This window comes from Neomonachus schauinslandi, chromosome 14 (genome assembly GCF_002201575.2).
Source record: "Neomonachus schauinslandi chromosome 14, ASM220157v2, whole genome shotgun sequence".
In the NCBI taxonomy this organism is placed as follows: Eukaryota; Metazoa; Chordata; class Mammalia; order Carnivora; family Phocidae; genus Neomonachus; species Neomonachus schauinslandi.
This window is the reverse complement of record NC_058416.1, coordinates 40,260,312-40,278,929: the sequence shown is the minus strand read 5'-3', so window position 1 is coordinate 40,278,929 and position 18,618 is coordinate 40,260,312. Positions and strand designations below refer to the sequence as shown.

General features: G+C 43.5%; 1 protein-coding gene across 4 annotated transcripts in view; it reads right to left on the bottom strand.

Moving 5' to 3' along the window:
• Positions 1-17,682, bottom strand: part of B4GALT6 (beta-1,4-galactosyltransferase 6) — a 68,576-nt gene extending 50,894 nt beyond the window's left edge. The window contains exon 1 of one of the 4 annotated variants that reach the window (XM_021686282.1): positions 17,283-17,682. In XM_021686282.1, the coding sequence (XP_021541957.1) occupies positions 17,283-17,397 (115 nt within the window). In that variant the 5' untranslated portion in view covers positions 17,398-17,682. Of the gene's footprint in view, positions 1-6,482; positions 6,496-17,282 lie in introns of those variants that run through there. The other 3 variants (XM_021686283.1, XM_044920859.1, XM_044920858.1) reach the window with 3 other exon arrangements.
• Positions 17,683-18,618: the final 936 nt, after the last annotated feature.

Sequence of the window (18,618 nt, the reverse complement as noted above, 5' to 3'; positions counted from 1 at the left end):
GCACCAGGAGTGGAAGCCATCTCAAGAAACCATGTTCTTTACTCATCCATAAGAAGCAGCTCCTAGGGCACCTGGGTGGCTCAGTTGGTTAAGCGACTGCCTTCGGCTCGGGTCATGATCCTGGAGTCCCGGGATCGAGTCCCGCGTCGGGCTCCCTGCTCGGCGGGGAGTCTGCTTCTCCCTCTGACCCTCCCCCCTCTCATGTGCTTTCTCTCATTCTCTCTCTCTCAAATAAATAAATAAAATCTTTAAAAAAAAAGAAGCAGCTCCTCGTCTGTTCGAATCTTCTCAGGAGACTGACAGCAATTCAGTCACATCTTCAGGCTCCGCTTCTAATTCTAGTTCTCTTGCTCTTTCCACCACATCTGCAATGACTTCCTCCACAAAGTCTTGAATCCCTCAAAGTCATCCATGAGGGCTGGAATCAACTTCTTCCAAACTCTTGGTAATGCTGATATTTGGACCTCTTCCCATCATAAATGTTCTTAATGGGATCTAGAAGGGGGAATCCTTTCCAGGTTTTCAATTTACCTTGCCCAGGTCCATCAGAGGAATTACTATGTATGGCAGGTAAAGCTTTATGAAATGTATTCTTAAATAAGACTTGAAAGTCAAAATGATTCCTTGACCCATGAGCTCCAGCATGGATGTGGTTTTAGCAGGCATGAAAATACCAACCTCATTGTGTATCTCCATCAGAGCTCTTGAGTGACAAGGTACATTGTCAATGAGCAGTAATATCTTGCAAGAAACCTTTTTTTCCAAGCAGTAGGTCTCAACAGTAGGCTTAAAATATTCAGTAAACCATGTTGTAAACAAATGTGCTCTCACCGAGGCTTTGTTTTTCCATTTCTAGAGCACAGGCAGAGTAGATTTAGCATAATTCTTCAGGGTCCTAAGAATCGGGGAATGGCAGATGAGCAATGGCTTCAACTTAAAGCCACCAGCTGCATCAGCCCCTACCTAACAAGAGAGTCCACCTGTCCTTTGAAGCTTTGAAACCAGGCACTGACTCCCCTTCTCTAGCTATAAAAGTCCTAGATGGCATCTTCTTCCAACAGAAAACTATTTTGTCTACATTAGAAATCTGTTGTTTAGTGTAGCCACCTTCATTAATTAACTAGACTTTCTGGATCATTTGTTACAGCTTCTACATCAGCACTTGCTGCTTCCACCTTGCTCTGTCATGTTCTTTCTTTAAACCTCATGAACCATCCTCTGCTAGCTTCAGACTTTTCTCCTGCAGGTTCCTCACCTCTCTCAGCCTTCATGGAATTGAAGAGATTTAGGGCCTTGCTCTGGATTAGGCTCTGGCTTCAGGAAATATTGTGAATATCTTGGATCTTCTAACCAAACACTAAAACATTTTCCACTTCACCATTAAGATTTTTTCACTTGCTTCACTGGAGTAGCACTTTTAATTTCCTTCCAGAACCCTTGCTGTAGGGGCGCCTGGATGGCTCAGTCAGTTAAGTGACTGCCTTCAGCTCAGGTCACGATCCCAGGGCCCTGGGATCGAGCCCCACATTGGGCTCCCTGCTCAGCAGTGAGTCTGCTTGTCTCTTTCCCTCTGGTCCTGCTCTCTTTCTCTCAAATAAATAAAATGTAAAAAAAAAAGAACCATTCCTCTGCATTCACATCTTGGTTAACTGTTTGATGCAAGACGCCCAGCCTTTTGCCTATCTCGGCTTTCAACATCCCTTCCTCATTAAGCATAATCACTTCTAGCTTTTGATTTAAAGTGAGAGACATGTGACACTTCCTTTCAGGTGAACAGTTAGAGACCACTGTAGGATTATTAATTAGCCTAATTTCAATACTGTTGTGTCTCAGGGAATAGAGGGAGGCCCAAGGAGAGGGAGACTGATGGGGAATGGCCAGTCAGCGAAGCAGTCAGAACACACACTTTTATCGATTAAGTTTGCTGTCTTATAGGAGCACAGTTCATGACACCCAAAACAATTACAATAGTAACATCAAAGAACACAGATGACCATAACATATATAATAATAATGAAAAGGTTTGAAATATTACGACAATTATCAAATGTGACAGAGACATGAAGTGAGCAGATATTGTTGGAGAAATGGCAGTAATAGGCTTGCTTAATAGAAGATTGCCACAAACTTTCAATTTATAAAAAATCTGTTATCTGCAAAGCACAATAAAGTGAAGCATAATAAAATGAGATATGCCTGTACTAACTGCCAAAATCATGCCGGGATGCAGAATGTCGGTGGGCAGAGGCTTCTCAAGAGAAGGGGGGCCCCTGGGTGGCTCACTCAGCTAAGCGTCCGACTCTTGGTTTCAGCTCAACTCATGATCTCAGGGTCATGAGATTGAGCCCCTGTACTGGGCAGGTGCCTGTTGGCATTTCTTGCCTTCCTGGGCTCGTGGTCACATCACTCCAGTCTCTGACTCCATCTGTACATTGCTCCGTGCACAGTACAGAGTCCACCTGAGATTCTTTCCCACTCCCTCCCCCTCTGCCCCTCCCTGAGTGTGTGCACGCATGTGTGTGTGCATGAGCTAACAAGTAAAATTTTTTTAAAAAATAAAGAGAAGGGAAATGAATTAACATTTATTGAGTACCTACATTGGTCATGTATAAATATATTTAAATACACATACATATAATTATATTTCATTTAATTCTTAAACCACCTGTATGTAGCAGGTTGAATGGGCCCCCCCCCCCCCCCCAAAAAAATATGTGAATCCTAATCCTCAGAAGCTGTGAAAACGTTATCTTATTTGGAAAAGGAGTCTTTGCAGATGTAATTAAGGATCTTGAGATGAGGAGATCATCCCGGATTATCTGGGTGGGCTCTAAATCCAATGACAAATGTTCAGATAAGAAAAAGACAAGGGAGGGCGCCTGGGTGGCTCAGTTGGTTAAGCGACTGCCTTTGGCTCAGGTCATGATCCTGGAGTCCCTGGATCGAGTCCCACATCGGGCTCCCTGCTCGGCGGAGAGTCTGCTTCTCCCTCTGACCCTCCTCCCTCTCATGCTCTCTCTCTCTCATTCTCTCTCTCAAATAAATAAATAAAATCTTTAAAAAAAAAAAAAAAAGAAAGAAAAAGGCAAGGGATATTTTATACACACACACACACACACACAGGCAAGGGATATTTTACACACAGGCACAGGAGAAAGCAATGTAAAGATGGAGGCAGAAACTGGAGTGATGTGACCACAAGCCTAGAAAGGCAAGGAATGCCAACAGGCACCTGAAGCTGGAAACAGCAAGGAAGGATCCCCCTAGAGAGCCTCCAGAGGGAGCACAGTCCTGACAACACCTGATTTCAGACTTCTGGCTTCCAGAACTACGAGATAATAAATTCCTATTGTTTTAAGCCATTCCGTGTTTGGTAATGTGTATGGCAGTCCTAGGAAACTAGTATACCACCACATGGTGTGGGTATAATTTTTCCCCATTTGAAAGATCAGAAAACAAACTCAGAAGTAAATTGCATAGATAGAATTTAGAAAAACTGGGATTCGGGGCGCCTGGGTGGCTCAGTTGGTTAAGCGACTGCCTTCGGCTCAGGTCATGATCCTGGAGTCCCGGGATCGAGTCCCGCATCGGGCTCCCTGCTCGGCAGGGAGTCTGCTTCTCCCTCTGACCCTCCTCCCTCTCATGCTCTCTGTATCTCATTCCCTCTGTCTCAAATAAATAAATAAAATCTTTAAAAAAAAAAAGAAAAGAAAAGAAAAGAAAAACTGGGATTCAAGGACAGGTCCGAATGTCTGAGGGGCAGCAATTTGGAAGAAGCAATGGTTGGAAGTCATAGAGGAGAGGGAGGGGTAAAAAAAGAAAAAAAGAGAGAGAGAGAGAAATCTTCACTGTAAAAAGTAATGAGGGAGTGAGAAAGGAGGGATAAGCCAGATCTCAACTGGTGAGAGGAGGAGGAGGAAATCAGAAGGGGCACTAAAAGGTTACAGGAGAGAAAGCAGTTTCCCTTATCAGCTACAGAACATATAAAGAAAGAAACAATGTAGAAAAAAAGCAAAATACCACTTATACATGCCCCTGGATATTACTAGAGATATCTGAATCTCATATCTCTGAATCTCTTGAACTCACAATAATCTTCTAAGGATCTGTTTCAGATGCCTAAAGGTTTTCTTCTACTCACATCTATCCCTTGTTCATCTAATTCCCAAAAATGACTCATCCAAGATGGTAAAGCTAAACATATTATCTCTGGTAATAATGCTGTAAGCCCCAGGATTACGCCAGACTATATATGAAATATTGCTCATATTCTGCCTGGGACCAAAGTACTGCTTGGGTTAAAAACAAAAAAATAACATATGTCTAGGCTGTGCCAGGCTGTAAACCAAATGATTCACTTTATGTCAAAGTACTATTTAAAAGCAGAGTATCTGACCATGGTGACAATAATTCAAAGCCAGATATGGGCTTAAGGCAATCTGTAGTGCAAATAATTACCAACCTATAATAACCTCCCCCCCCATCTTTCAAGTGAGTCATGGGCTGACTGATGAATAAAGAGAATGAAACCATTCTGCCTTCAGAATCCCATTTTATCAAGGAATAATGAATTCCATGATTATATACAGTATAGATCTGTTTCAGATCTTAGCCAACAGCTACAGCTTTGCTGACGTAGACACTAAAAATTAACAAGAAATTCTTTACACCTGGTGCTTTCACCATTTCCACTCTGCAGTTTAGCAGTTTTATTTTTGGGAGATTATTTGTGTTTGAATACTGATCAAAATTAAATATTTTTAAATAAAATTGGACTTTTCCAATAGTCTTATTAAAGACGTTCAAGGTGGAGACATGTGTTTGTTCAACAGGTATTTACTGAATGCCTACCATTTGCTGAGCAGTACCAGAAACTAAGGTGTCCAGGGTGTTCCTCTGTAAAAACTAAAATCCTGAAGCATAAACTGCCTAAAACGTCAGAAGTACTTTCGAAACAATCAGACTGTTAGTTCAGGCTAGTTTACACTTAGCTGGTAATTCTAAAAATAGACTCCGAACCTGGCAATATGAAAACACTATCTAACCCAAGATATCGATCTGCTCCGTCATGTGTTAGTTCACTGTTATTCCCTTAAAATAAACACCTGTTTCTTTAAAGCAGGCAGGAGCTTAAAGAGTTAAGCATTACACCCCACACGGTAGAAAAGTAAAATTAGGAGGAAATGAGGGAATCGAGGAAGAAGAATACAGGCAACTAAATAGATTTTCTTAAAGCCAGTCAGTAAGGAAACTTAATGAAATTACAGACTAAAAGATTAAACCATAAATAAACATACCCAGAAAACATTATAAAATTGTTGAAAATTAATGATTTCAGAGTACATAAGGTGAATGTGAAATGAATCTCTATCCTCTTAAGAATTCTATCATGAGAAAAAAAGTGGTATATGAACTACATGTTTTACAATCATCCCCGATTTCCTTGTGTTTCACAATTAAAATACCTTTTGAAATTTCAACTTATTTATTTTATGAAAGGAAAATGACTCTAAAATAAGCAGGAGAGAAGGGGACACTGTGGGAAATGAATTTCAAAGATTTCCAAAGCTAGGGGTGGCTCAGTCAGTTGAGCGTCGGACTCTTTTGGCTCCAGTCGTGATCTCAGGGTTGTGAGATCGATGGGCTCCGTGCAGAGTCTGCTTGAGACCTTCTCTCCCTTTCTCTCCTTCTCCCTCTGCCCTCCCGCCCTGTACGCACGAGCTCTCTCTCTCTCAAACAAATAAAATTTTAAAAAAGACTTCCAAAGCCAGAGCATATTTTCAAATCAATAAACAAGGCACCTTATAATCCTCTGCCTTAAGTCTCTTGATTCAAATAAAAATAAAGTCCAATTTCTCTTCCTCTGAGTCAAACTGGAAATTGCAGAAGTCATAATTTCTGAGCTATTAACTTAATTATCAGGAAGGCAATATATATATAATGGTTTCAGTAAAGTCACATTAACACTAGCAAGCCTCAAATATTTAAAAATAAAACAACATGGGGCGCCTGGGTAGCTCAGTCGTTAAGCGTCTGCCTTCGGCTCGGGTCATGATCCCAGGGTCCTGGGATCGAGCCCCGCATCGGGCTCCCTGCTCGGCGGGGAAGCCTGCTTCTCCCTCTCCCACTTCCCCTGCTTGTGTTCCCTCTCTCACTGTGTCTCTCTCTGTCAAATAAACAAATAATCTTTAAAAAAAAACAAAAAACAAAAAAAAACCAAGACACAATATTTCAATCAAGATGACAGGTTACAGTAACAAATCTCATATACCTACTTACCTGTAACAATATTACAAAGGGACTTTTCTAGCCAAATGCTATAGGAAATGTTTTTAAATCATTGGCTAACATGCAGGGCTATATGCTTTAATCACTTTTACTGATCTTATTAAGTAAATTACAATGTGTCTTTCTAATAATTAGAAACACTAACAAGTTTCTGATCAACCTCTAACTCAATCACAGAGTCACTGCACACTCACAAAGAAACACGTGATCCTGGTTGTCTTAAAGGATGTTTTGTCCATTCCGTCCATTTCTATTCTGGAGGAAAAAAATTCTTCACCATGACAGCCATCTCTAGCTCCAGTAAAACATGATGCTACAAACAAGTTAATCTGGTTTTTAAAAAGTAAGGTTACTTCTATGAAAGAGCAAATGATCTAAGATGATTAATTTCCAAAAAGAAACCTATCTAGCACTTGATTTTTTTTAACCCATCATTTGGGGTATTTGTCAGAAATAAAGTTCCCAGGGTCCAGAATTACCTAGGATGTGTATTAAAAATGAACCAAAATCAGAATTAGCATCTCTGGTAATAAAACCTAGGAAATAAGTTTATTTATGCAAACCACCTTAAGTAAGGCTTAAGCTCATTTATGTTTGAAAAACACTGCTTGTAGTAATCCTTTAAACATAACATTTGTCACAAGCAAAAAAAGTAGAATCTTCCTTTTATATTAGTTTAACTTATATTAAATAAATCCTCTTTACACAGCTTTCTAATTTGTGCACAGTTCATTCAGACATAGCAGAATCTATGTTTACCTCCTATTATAATGGTATCACACAATGATTTGGTGGAGCCAAAGACTTTTACTAACTCGAATAATTAATCATGAAAACAAAGATGAAAGCAAAAAGCCGTATTTATTATGCCTCTGGAGAAAAAAAGTTAATTATAAATTTCAGATTTAAAATTACTAAGTATGTTTTCCTAAACATTTTGCTGTGCCACATAGCCAAAAATATAACTGCTGACAAACATCCTTTAAGCTAGCTTTCCTATTTTAACTGAGGAGCGTTTTTGCTGTCGCTTTAAACCAAACTTTGCCAAGTTCTGGTATGACCGAAAACAAGTATGCTCACAAAACGTAACAAATCAAGGTGGCCCGACATAGGATTCACATACTAGAGAAAAATAAAATTGGGGTGTTACCTGAAATTCTCTAGTGAATCCAAGACATGAAGTAAAAATCTCTAGTACTAACTGGAGTAAACTCTTAATTTTGCAAAGGCATGTTAATGGCCTTATAGGTAGGTTTTCCTTAGAAAACCTACTTTCAACCTTGAATTGGCCTCATCTTCAACTCAAATCACATTACCTGTATAGTAGTCTCTTTGTGGTTATTCTGACAAAAGGCAGAAATGGAAAGAAACAGTCTTTTAAATATTAAATTACCGTGTCCTCCAGAAATTAAAAAGAAAAAAAAAAAAAGAGAGAGAGACAAACAGAATCAGAGGGAAAAGAGGGGGGAAAGGACGGCAGCGATGACAGGGGCAGGCTGCTCTGGTTAACCCGGTAGACTGCAGTCAGAGGTAATGCTAACAACAAGCCAGCTTGGTCTAAGGCGGCAGGAAAATTGACCAGAAGGAGAATACTGTAAATGCGGAAATCAATGCTCTTGGAAACTCCCAAATGTGACCCAGGAAAACCAAGCTCTAGACAAATCACTGCAATGCACCTTTCCACTGTCTCAGTGCAGCCCCCCCACCCCCCCCCACCACCTCCCCACTTACTGAGGTTAAGACAAACATGAAACGCAGGCTTGAAAGGGAAAGGGAGTCACAAAAGGCAGTGTGGGTGGGGGTGGAGGAGCAGGTCTGCCCCTAGGCTGGGTGAGCAAGGGTGCTGCCGAGTTCAACACAGCATCACTGAGTTTAAGAGGCTATCAGAAGTCTATCCAGTCTCCCGAGCACCTTCTCCAGCCTTAACAGGTGGTCATCTACCCTCGGCCTGATGAGGCACCTTTGAGGCATGTATTTCATTGTTTATAGCTCAGTTAGAAGGGTTTGATTTCTTAAAACCTGCCTCTTTGTAACTACCCTCACTGCTATATGACGCTATCCAAAGAAAGGTTCATCTCTCTTCTACGTGTTCCTTTAACCTAAAGAGCAGAGAGCTCATGTTTCCCCCGAGTCATTTTCCAGGGCAACAATGACCAGGGCCTTCAGCTCCAGCACAGTGGAAGAGTCAGCTACCCCAAGGTGTACATTTCAGCTCTTCCAAAAAACTGCCTACTTCAGCTCTTCCAACAACGACACGGGAGACTGGGGCAAATGACAATCGTTGGGAGGCTGTCTTGCCTTCTCTCTCTTTACAACAAGGCTATTATTCCATAAGCATGGGGCTTGGGGGTGTGGCAGGGACAACTCTATGAAGCTCCAACAGTGGACAAAGCAGCCGGCTACATCTGGAATCTTTCTCCTGGGACTTCTTTGCTTTGGCTCCAGAGACACCACGGCCTCTGTGTCCAAGGTTCCCGTGGCCCCGCACCCTTGAACAGAGGATCAAACCTAGAGGCTCTGGTGGGGAGACCGGCAGCCACAGCTCTGACTACCAGAGCTGAAGGTCTACAAACCCAAGTGCCCTGATAAGCTTTGTAGTACATTCTGTGATAAACAGGCTGGCCACGGGATAGGTTAGGAAATTATCCACCCTATATAACACTGCCTCAACAGAAAAACCCATTCAGTTCCCAGCTAAATTCCAACTAGTATTTGGAATACCTACCACACCTACCATACAGAGACTACAAACCTAGATTAAGCGTTTCTCTTTTAAAAGTATCCACAGACATGGCTTTTTTGCCTTTCATAAACATTAAAAGGCAGTATGATAAACACTGCTGCAGAATACATATATCACTTTTCGTATTCTGCCATGTTGTGTTTTTTTTTTGTTTGTTTTTTTTACTTATTCACTTGAGAAAGAGAGAGCACAAGCAGGAGGGAGAAGCAGAGGGAGAAGCAGACTCCCTGCTGAGCCAGGAGCCCGACCTGGGGCTCGATCCCAGGACCTGGAGATCACGACCTGAGCTGAAGGCAGATGCTTAACCATCGGGGCCACCCAGGTGCCCCTCTGCCATGTTGTTTAATAGACCTCAAATTTATTCATGAAAGGATAACATGAAGAATGGTATTTAGCATTGTCAGATTTCAATGAATCCATTTATCCTCCAAAAATACCGCATTTCCCACAAGTCCACAGGATTTAGATTCACTTATACTGAACCAATATAGCTTGAGTTACATATGGTGCTCAAGAATGGCAATCTGACTAGGGTCAGAAGTCTCTAAGAATGCCTCCCATTCCCTTGAATGTAGACTAGACTGAGTGACTCTTTTCTAAGAAAATAGGGCAGGGATGCCTGGGTGGCGCAGTCGGCAAAGCATCTGCTTTCAGCTCAGGTCATGATCCTGGGGTCCTGGGATCGAGGCCTGCATCAGGCTCCCTGCTCAGCGGAGAGTCTGTTTCTCCCTCTCCCTCTGCCCCTCACCCTTGCTCGTGCTCTCTTTCTCGCTCTACTCTCTCAAATAAATAAAATCTTAAAAAAAAAAAAAAAGAAAGAAAGAAAAGAAAATATGGCAAAAGTGATGGGGTCAGGAGCTGCCCTATGGAGAGACCCATGTGGCAAGAAGTGAGGGAGGCCTCCAACTAACAACCTGCAAAGAACTGAGGCCCTCAGTCCAACAACCCTCAAGGAACTGAATCCTGCCCAAATCCACATGGGTGAACCACAATCCTGATCAACACTCAAGACTCTGTAACCTAGTGGGAGACCTTGAACCAGAGGCATGCAGCCAAACCATGTCCAGATTCCTAGCCCACCGCATCTATGAGACAGTAATATATTTGTTCTTTTAAACCCCTACATTTTGGGGTAATTCACAAAGTTACAGATAACTAATATACTGACCAATCCAATTTTCTCTACGGTTTCTAATTCCCAACCCATCCCTCCATATTCTCCCAAGGTATCTAACATATAACATCCCAATGGTATTGATGAGTCAGGTGGTAAGAGAACAAAGGAGCTGCCATACCAAGAGAAGTGATTTAATCAGAAACATTCAGCCACTCAACAATTCTTTACTCTAGTGTGGACCAAGGCAGAAACCAAATCTCTTAACTTAGGTTAGGAAATAGTTCACTCTATACTAAGATTTGGTCAAATAAACTGAGCCCCTCACTCTCAACAGATAACTCAGATACCTACCTAATCAAGTATGAATTCCCTCAATCTCCTCCTCCATATTTGTCTAATTTTAGCTACCGCAAACATCTTTTTTTTAAAAGATTTTATTTATTTATTGGACATTGAAAGACACAGCGAAAGAGGGAACACAAGCAGGGGGAGTGGAAGAGGGAGAAGCAGGCTTCCCGCCAAGCAGGGAGCCCGATGTGGGGCTGGATCCTAGGACCCTGGGACCACGACCCGAGCCGAAGGCAGACGCTTAATGACTGAGCCATCCAGGCGCCTGCTACCACAAACATCTTCATGTCCTCTTCTCCCATCTCCAAAATTAATGTACCTATATACTTGATCCCACTCTCTCTACCTGCTCTCCCTGACTGATTCCAATCTTGTTCCCTTTAATCCATTCATACCAGAACCACCTAAATATTTCTGAAATGAAAATCTGATCGCATCACTCTCCTACTTAAAATTTAAGCTCAATGGTTTGACATTGTCCTCAGGCTAATATCCAAGTTCTCACACCCAGTTCACAAGGATCACTATGACTAGACCCATATTCATCTCTCTGGCTTCAGCCCACACTCCCCTCTGCACTCTATGCTTTAGCCCCTGCGTTTGTTTGTTTGTTTAACTTTCCATTTCTCCCTCACCTCTTAACCTTCAAATCTTCCATTCCTGCCTAAAATATTTTTCCCCCAAGCCAATCTTTTAATTACCTAATTTCAGCTTCTGGCCTCAGCTTCAGCTTCATCTTCTCCATAATACCTAAACCAGTTTAGTGCCACCCCACAACAATAAATAGCAAATGGTATTTCTACTCTAGAATATTAGTCTTCAGTTGTGAGGATTGCTCATTGTCCATATGATCTATGAAGACAGGAACCATGTGGATCCTGTTCGATGCTGAACCACAGCGCTTTCTGCAGACAAACATTTGCTGTATGAAAAAATAAATGAAGTCTTCCTAGATAGATCACATGTCGTAATCTGTTCCCTTTCTCAAATCTTCAAACCCTGTCCTCAGTCCTTAAACCTTTCTGTAAGCTCAGGTCTTCCCATCTTGTAAGGCTCCTTAGATCCTGCTTTGCCCTACTTCCCACTAAATAAGGCACTTTCACGTGACCTCTGACATACTACCCAACTCAAGGCTATCTGACCAGTCAAAACAAAAATTGCTCTTGGAGTAGCTGTCATGCACCTCCTACTTACCAAACTGGTAATTCTCCTTCCAAGCATTAACCCATGTCAACACTTCTCTTGCTAATCATCATTTTTCTTTCATTCATTCACAAAGGCCTCACTTCCCTCATATGATCTCACTTTCCCTTCATTTTCCTGTTGCTATTTCTCCACTTGCCCTAAACTGTTAGATTGCATCCATGGCTACCTTCTCTTCAACTTCCACAAGCTCTCCTTGAGTGGCCACCCAAAATTCCCATGGTGGCAACCACAATGACTTCCTATTTGGGACTGGGGAATGAAAAGGGTAACAGAGTCTCCTGGGAAACTTTTCAAAGTATACTTGGGCCTCCTCTATATTTTGATTTAACCCCTATCATCCCACGTTAAGAGTAACTGACTCAGTGAGTCACTTCTGCTTGCAGAGTTAGTTTTATCATTCAGGTGTGTTGGGAGAGAAATAAGTAAGGACCATTCACCTACCTGCTGAAAACAGCCAAATCTCTCTCCTGTCAGACATTTCTCCTGGGCTCCAAGTCCTTATGTCCATCTTCCTACCTACTGACAAGTTCTTCCTGGATATCCCACAGGCATCCTAACTCAATTTCTCTAAAACCAAAATAGTTCCCTCCAAGCACATGCCTTTCTCTATTCCCTACGACCAGCCACCTGGTTGTCTAAGCTAGAATACAAGCATCATCTTATAGCTTCTCCCTTTCCTTTAATGTCACTACTCTGATCTGCTCAACTCTGCCCAGATCCAACTATGACCTTGATCAGGTTCTAATCTTCTGAGCTACTGAAATAACTTCCTACCTGGTCTCCTTGCCGCTAGTTCTGCCCTCTATCACCATGCTCCATGTTAAAAGAAATGCCGTAAAACAAAGGGTTGCATCATTCCCCTTTTCAAAACTTCTGATGTTTCCTACTACTCCCAGGACAAAAATTTGAGCATTGGATGAGTGACCGGCAAAGGAAGGCCCAGAGGAAAGAAACCCAAATCAAAAGAACCCCTGAAAGGAGCCATGTAGGTCAGAGAACTTGGTGAGGAAAAAAAACCAAAGGACCTTTGAAACACAAAGCAAACTGTAACAGCTCAAAAAGAACACAACCAGGCTCACCCAGCCAGGGCCAGGAGGCTAAAGGGCTATGATAAGAAAGCTGCAGGGCAACTTGCCACCTTCTGAGCTAGCCAAGAGAAACCCAGGCAAAATGTCAGGGCACTCTCAGCAAGGATCTAACTAAGCCACCCTCTCCCCTAACACCTACCCTTCACATACCCACACACCCTGACCACCCATTAGCTACACCAATACCAGCAGAGCACAAACCGCCTAGAGGCCCAAATAACAAAGCACTCGCCAGGTAATTCCTTAAAGGGCCCATAGGAATCCAGACCAAAGTGCCCCAACCAGATTCCACCTCTACTCAAAGAATAAAACGGTCTGTCAGCACATCTAGGAAAGGTCAAAACCTCTGGTGAGTCACATAGATGTGAAACCCCACTCCCAATGGAGTTGTGCAATCTTCTCCACAATACTAACCCGTTGATTATAGGCACATCAACTTTTTTCTTAATCATAGACAGCTTTGATAAACCTTTCTGAGTTAAGACCAGCTTCTGCCAGGAATTTTAGGGACCTCAACACCAAAACACTAGGCTGGGCAGGGGAGTCCCAAGACTTTTTCTCAACCTGGCTGATCTGCCACCCCATACCCTAAGTGGTAGCCAGATGGAAATACTCCTATTTTCTAAGTACCATGCTGGCCATGCTGTCCCATTGCTTAGTCCAGATAAATCTTCATCCTCAATGGCCCGCTCCCTCTGGAAATCCTTAACCAGCCCTCAGTCCACATGAAGGAAGTAACTGTGTCTTAGTCATCTATCTTCAATGTCCAGCCTATCTGTGATACTCCACTTGTATTTGCTGAATGAACTCATAAGTCATAAGTTCATCTTCTCCTATGATGCTTTAGCAGGAAAATTAATTATATTGTGTTGGAAGTTGCACTGGAAACTAAACACTAAATGGAATTCCACTCTCAATCCAGCCATGTCAAGACCTTGGGGGAAAACTGCACTCATTTTTTTGCAATCATGCACAAAGGTGAAAGAGAACAAGAAACAACTAATGGCTCCTGACTGTACCAAGTGGGCTAGGGAAAAATCTGCCTTCCTGTGGGGGTGGGTGTCTGCAGACCAGTTTCCCTTGTTATTAAAGTTCATAATATAAAGACTATCCCTGTGTTTCCTGCATGAATTAGAAATTTCAAAGAAAATGTTTCAAATTATTCTTTTTTTTTTATTTTTTTTTTCTTTTTAAGATTTTATTTATTTGTGAGAGAGAGAATGAGAGACAGAGAGCATGAGAGGGAGGAGGGTCAGAGGGAGAAGCAGACTCCCTGCTGAGCAGGGAGCCCGATGTGGGACTCGATCCCAGGACTCCAGGATCATGACCTGAGCCGAAGGCAGTCGCTTAACCAACTGAGCCACCCAGGCGCCCTCAAATTATTCTTAAAATAATGAGCTTTGAGTTTGATGGGGCTCATTGTAGAGTAACACCGAAATAGACAAAAAACTGTTGAACATGAGAAAACACTGAAAACTAAACAGACTACGCTGTCTACAACTGTGTGGTACTGCCTGCTCAGAGGGAAGAGAGAGGGAGAGAGAAACACAGGTGAAGAAGGCTAAGGAAGAGGGACTAAAAATGAGAAAAGGACTGCTTGGGGGAAGGTGCATGACAAAAATAGGTCTCTGGACAGAAAATATAGGAAAACAAAATTAATGTCTACACAACAGGTTGATGTGGATAGGAATAATATGGACTTTCTAACAGAAGACATTTGAAACATTTATTTAGGATAAATAAAAAGTGCTCTCTTGGGGCGCCTGGGTGGCTCAGTCGTTAAGCGTCTGCCTTCGGCTCAGGTCATGATCCCAGGGTCCTGGGATCGAGCCCCGCATCGGGCTCCCTGCTCCACGGGAAGCCTGTTTCTCCCTCTCCCTCTCCCCCTGCTTGTGATCCTGCTCTCACTGTGTCTCTCTCTGTCAAATAAATAAATAAAATCTTTAAAAAAAAAAAAAAAGTGCTCTCTTACACCACGTATATTTTAGTCACAAGAAAGTTTTGCCCCAAGATGTAAAGATGAATCTTTCAAGAAGTTTCTCTGTACATCTAATGTAAATTAGTTATAAGAATTTAGTTAGTTTGGGGTATATCTCATTAAGAAGAAATCTGTAATGAAACGGGAAGCGTACATAAGGCATTTCTGTAGCACACCAATGTACTATGGTTATCCTGAAAATCAACTTGTGCACTGATTTTGCATTATGAGCTGAACTAGCCATATTTTTCATAAACTATCACTTTCACTTTAAAGAACTGACAAATTTGGTTATTTAAACTCCTGTATTTGACCTACATTTTCCCAAAAATGAACAAAGTGAGCCAGGCACTTCAAAAACAAAAAAACAAAAACAAAAACTGACAGTATTTGTTGCCAATGATAAAGTTTGAGCTTTCAGGCAAACACGTGATTTTTGGAAAACTGCTTCCCAATAAAAGAGAAATAAGGAGACTTTTTTTTTCTGCTAAATAATACTGGCTTTGGGAAATAGATACAGCTTAACAAATTGATAGCACTTTATAAGTTTTGGTTTTCATTCTCCTTACTGGCTTTAATCAATTTTTTTAAGTTATAAATTTTAAGACCCACAAAAACAGTAGCTTAAACTGTGTCAACCTAATTGCCATAAGAAAGTTGCCAAATTTTTATGGCATATCAGTGATTATTCTATGGCAAACATTAAACTTATACATAAGTGAGAAAAACGTATTAGTATTTCGTATCAACTGAATTTTAAGAATCTACACATAATATATTGATGCACCAAGAAAAAAAAAGGAGGACTACCAAGTAACAGAATTCTGATTTCCTTTGGTTAACTTTTTGAGTAACACAACTTCAACAAGTTACCCAAAATACCAAGAGGGTAAAAACATTGTTACCTAACTGCAAAAAACCTTTTTTCTGCAAAACCTTTCAAAGTTGAATGTCTGATTAACTAACATCACCCAAAGATTTCCAACCTTTGAAGAGCTACCTGACAAAGTAAAAACGGCTGTAGAATGAAGAGTTAATTTATAAGACTGCCAAAATTGCAGAGGACTTTAAGAAAAGCCAGCCAAATAATTTGGCTAACTACTCTCAAGTCCACTGAACTACCACTGTCATTTCTACTACAGGCTTCCAGGGGTTTTTATTTTGCCTAAAGAAAAATCTGCATTAAAGAAAAATAGTATCTTAAAATATTCATACTTGTTTGAACTCTAACGTCAAACTCCTATTCTGGAATACATCAAGGTTTCAACAATTTATGTCTTCTCAAGCATTGTTACCTTAGTTTATACATCTTACTTGAATCTAAAAATTTAATCAAGAAAAAGTCACATAGTAATTCTGTTCTAGGAAATGCAACAGTCTCCACTAGGTTTGCATCTTCCTTCTCCCCTGCAATTCATTACAATGATCTGTTATCACACAAGACAATGCCCTGCTACTAATTCCATCTCAAAATTCTGCACCTGTTTTCACTGTATAAGAGGCCATACATTTTTGGCTGACCCAGGGAGAAATGGTTGGCTCAAAAGACTACTAGTGTCTAAAAAGAAATAACAGGAGATACACACTATTACTAAGGGAACATTAAACTTATACTTTACACTAAATATGTTAACATTAAATATATACCACAAATATTTTAACATTAAACACATAATAACCAGGAAAAACTCAGAAAAAGTTTTGGAGATGCGATGTGTTTTAATATCCATATGAAGTTCTTATTTTTTATTCATTAGAATGCCCGAGTGGCACCTTTTCAACCAAAGGGGACTGAGTAATTAGAATATTAAATAAGCCAATTCAAGTAGATTATTTAAAAAGTATATCCGGCCCAAAATATGATAAATAGGTTAAAATGTTAAACTACAAACTATCCTGTGTAACTGTCATTTTAATCATTATATTATCTCAGAAATCATCCTAACAGGTAGCAGAGTCTACCTATCCTTGAAAAGCAGACTGAAGAATGGAGCACTGTTTTCACAAGAAAACTCATCGCCTAAAAATTCCTGAAGTGTGGCACAAATGTTCACTGACCCCATTCTAAAAAAGTGACCTAGAACACAAGAATACATACATTCTTGAACTCAATCACATTCCCTGGTGTTGGTTTCTCCTTCATATTTTCAAACCAGTTATTATATCTGAGGGTGTTTGAATAAAACTACGATTAAGCATCGAGTTTAGGCTTAAAGACGTGATATTAAATGAATAAAGCTGTCATGAATACTCAAGAAAGCGACCAGGGCATCCGGGGTCACCACACCTAATTTTGCTACGTCCATTTAATGCAGTCTTTTAAGTTATTTAAACCGGCACAAACGAAACTCACGTACCAAAGCCATGCCCCGAGCAGTTTATCTGACACGTCTGAAATTCAAATAAAATGCTTTGTGCGGGGCCCCTGTTTATGCACCTTCCAAATCCCATAAGTAAGATCTTGCATTTCCTTCGGTGTGACCGTGGGAAGGGAGGGTGTGTCTCGGTGCTTACCGATGCCCGGAGCCACATAGACGAAGTAGAGGCAGGACGAGGAGAGGGAGAAGAAGAAGATGAAGGCGAGGAGGGAGCGATTGGAGACCCGCATCATCCGCTTGAGCACAGACATCTTCCTCTTCCCGGCCAGCAGCTCAGGCTGCGCTCTCAGGCCGGACTTGGGGGCACCATCCAGGCCCTAAACTTCCATGAATGTGCTAAGAACCCCGAGACTGCAATGGGGTCCGCGCGGGGAGGACCTAGGGGAGAGGGCCAGAGCGGGAAGGAGGAATGGGGAGGGAGCGGACGGAATGAATGGGAGGCCGGAGAGCCGGGGGAGGGGAGGCGCGGGAGGAGAAGAGGAAGGGGTGGAGGAGGGAAAAGGGAGGCAAGGCGCGGGGAGGGGAGGGCCGGGGACCGCTGGACCTGAGGAGGCCCTGGAAGGGCAAGGACGCGCCTTTTATCCGCCCGGCAGCGGCGGGAGGAGGGGCTGCAGGTGGGGAGAGGCGCGGGCTGCGCGCCGCGGCGCCCCTGCGGAGAGGGGCAGCAAACTGCAGCACGCCCGGGCTCTCCTAGTCCGCCCTCCTAGTCCGCCGGGGTCCTGGACGCGAAGCCCCGGCGCTCAGGAGGCGGCCCGCCCGCGCTCGGCAGGCCTGCGCCGCCGCCTCGTCCCGGCCGCGGCGTCTCGTGCCTGCGCGGGGCTAGCGTGGGCGCCGGGGCCGCAGTCGGCGCGCGCGACGCGCGGGGGCCCGCGGGGGCCCTGGGGGCCGAGGAGCTGAGCGCTCGCGGGCGCGCAGCCTCCTCCTCATGCCACGCCGGGCCCCGGCGCCCCGCGGCGGCCGCGGGAGCAGAGCGCAGGCGAGGGCGGCGTCCCGGCTAGCGGCGAGCGCGCTCCGACTCCAGCTCCTGCCACGGCCAGCTGCCCGCCCGGCCGCAAGGGCGGCAACCGCAGCAACATTACCGCCGCCGGCCCAGGGCGAGGCGCCCCCGCCGGCGCCGCCCCCACTCCGCCCCCGGACACCAAGCGTTGAGCGGCCGGGCGACTCGCGCTGCGGGCAGAGCTGGGGAGTCCGAAGAGGAGGAGGCCGGACGCCGTCGGAGCCGCGTCTGGGTCGCAGAAGGGAGCGGGCCTGAAAGGGCGGGGGAGCCGCGGAAAACCGGGACCGGCGGGCGCGCCCGGAGACCCCCGCGGGGCTCCGCGCCTGTGCTCGAAACTGCAGGCGGCGCTGCCCGGGCACCGGAGAAAACCTGGAGGCCCCCACCCGCCCTCTCTCCTCCCTTCGCCCCAAACACCGCGCCTCCTGATTGGCCGGCGCCGCACCGCGCCGAGCAACCTGCCCCCTCCTCCCCCCCA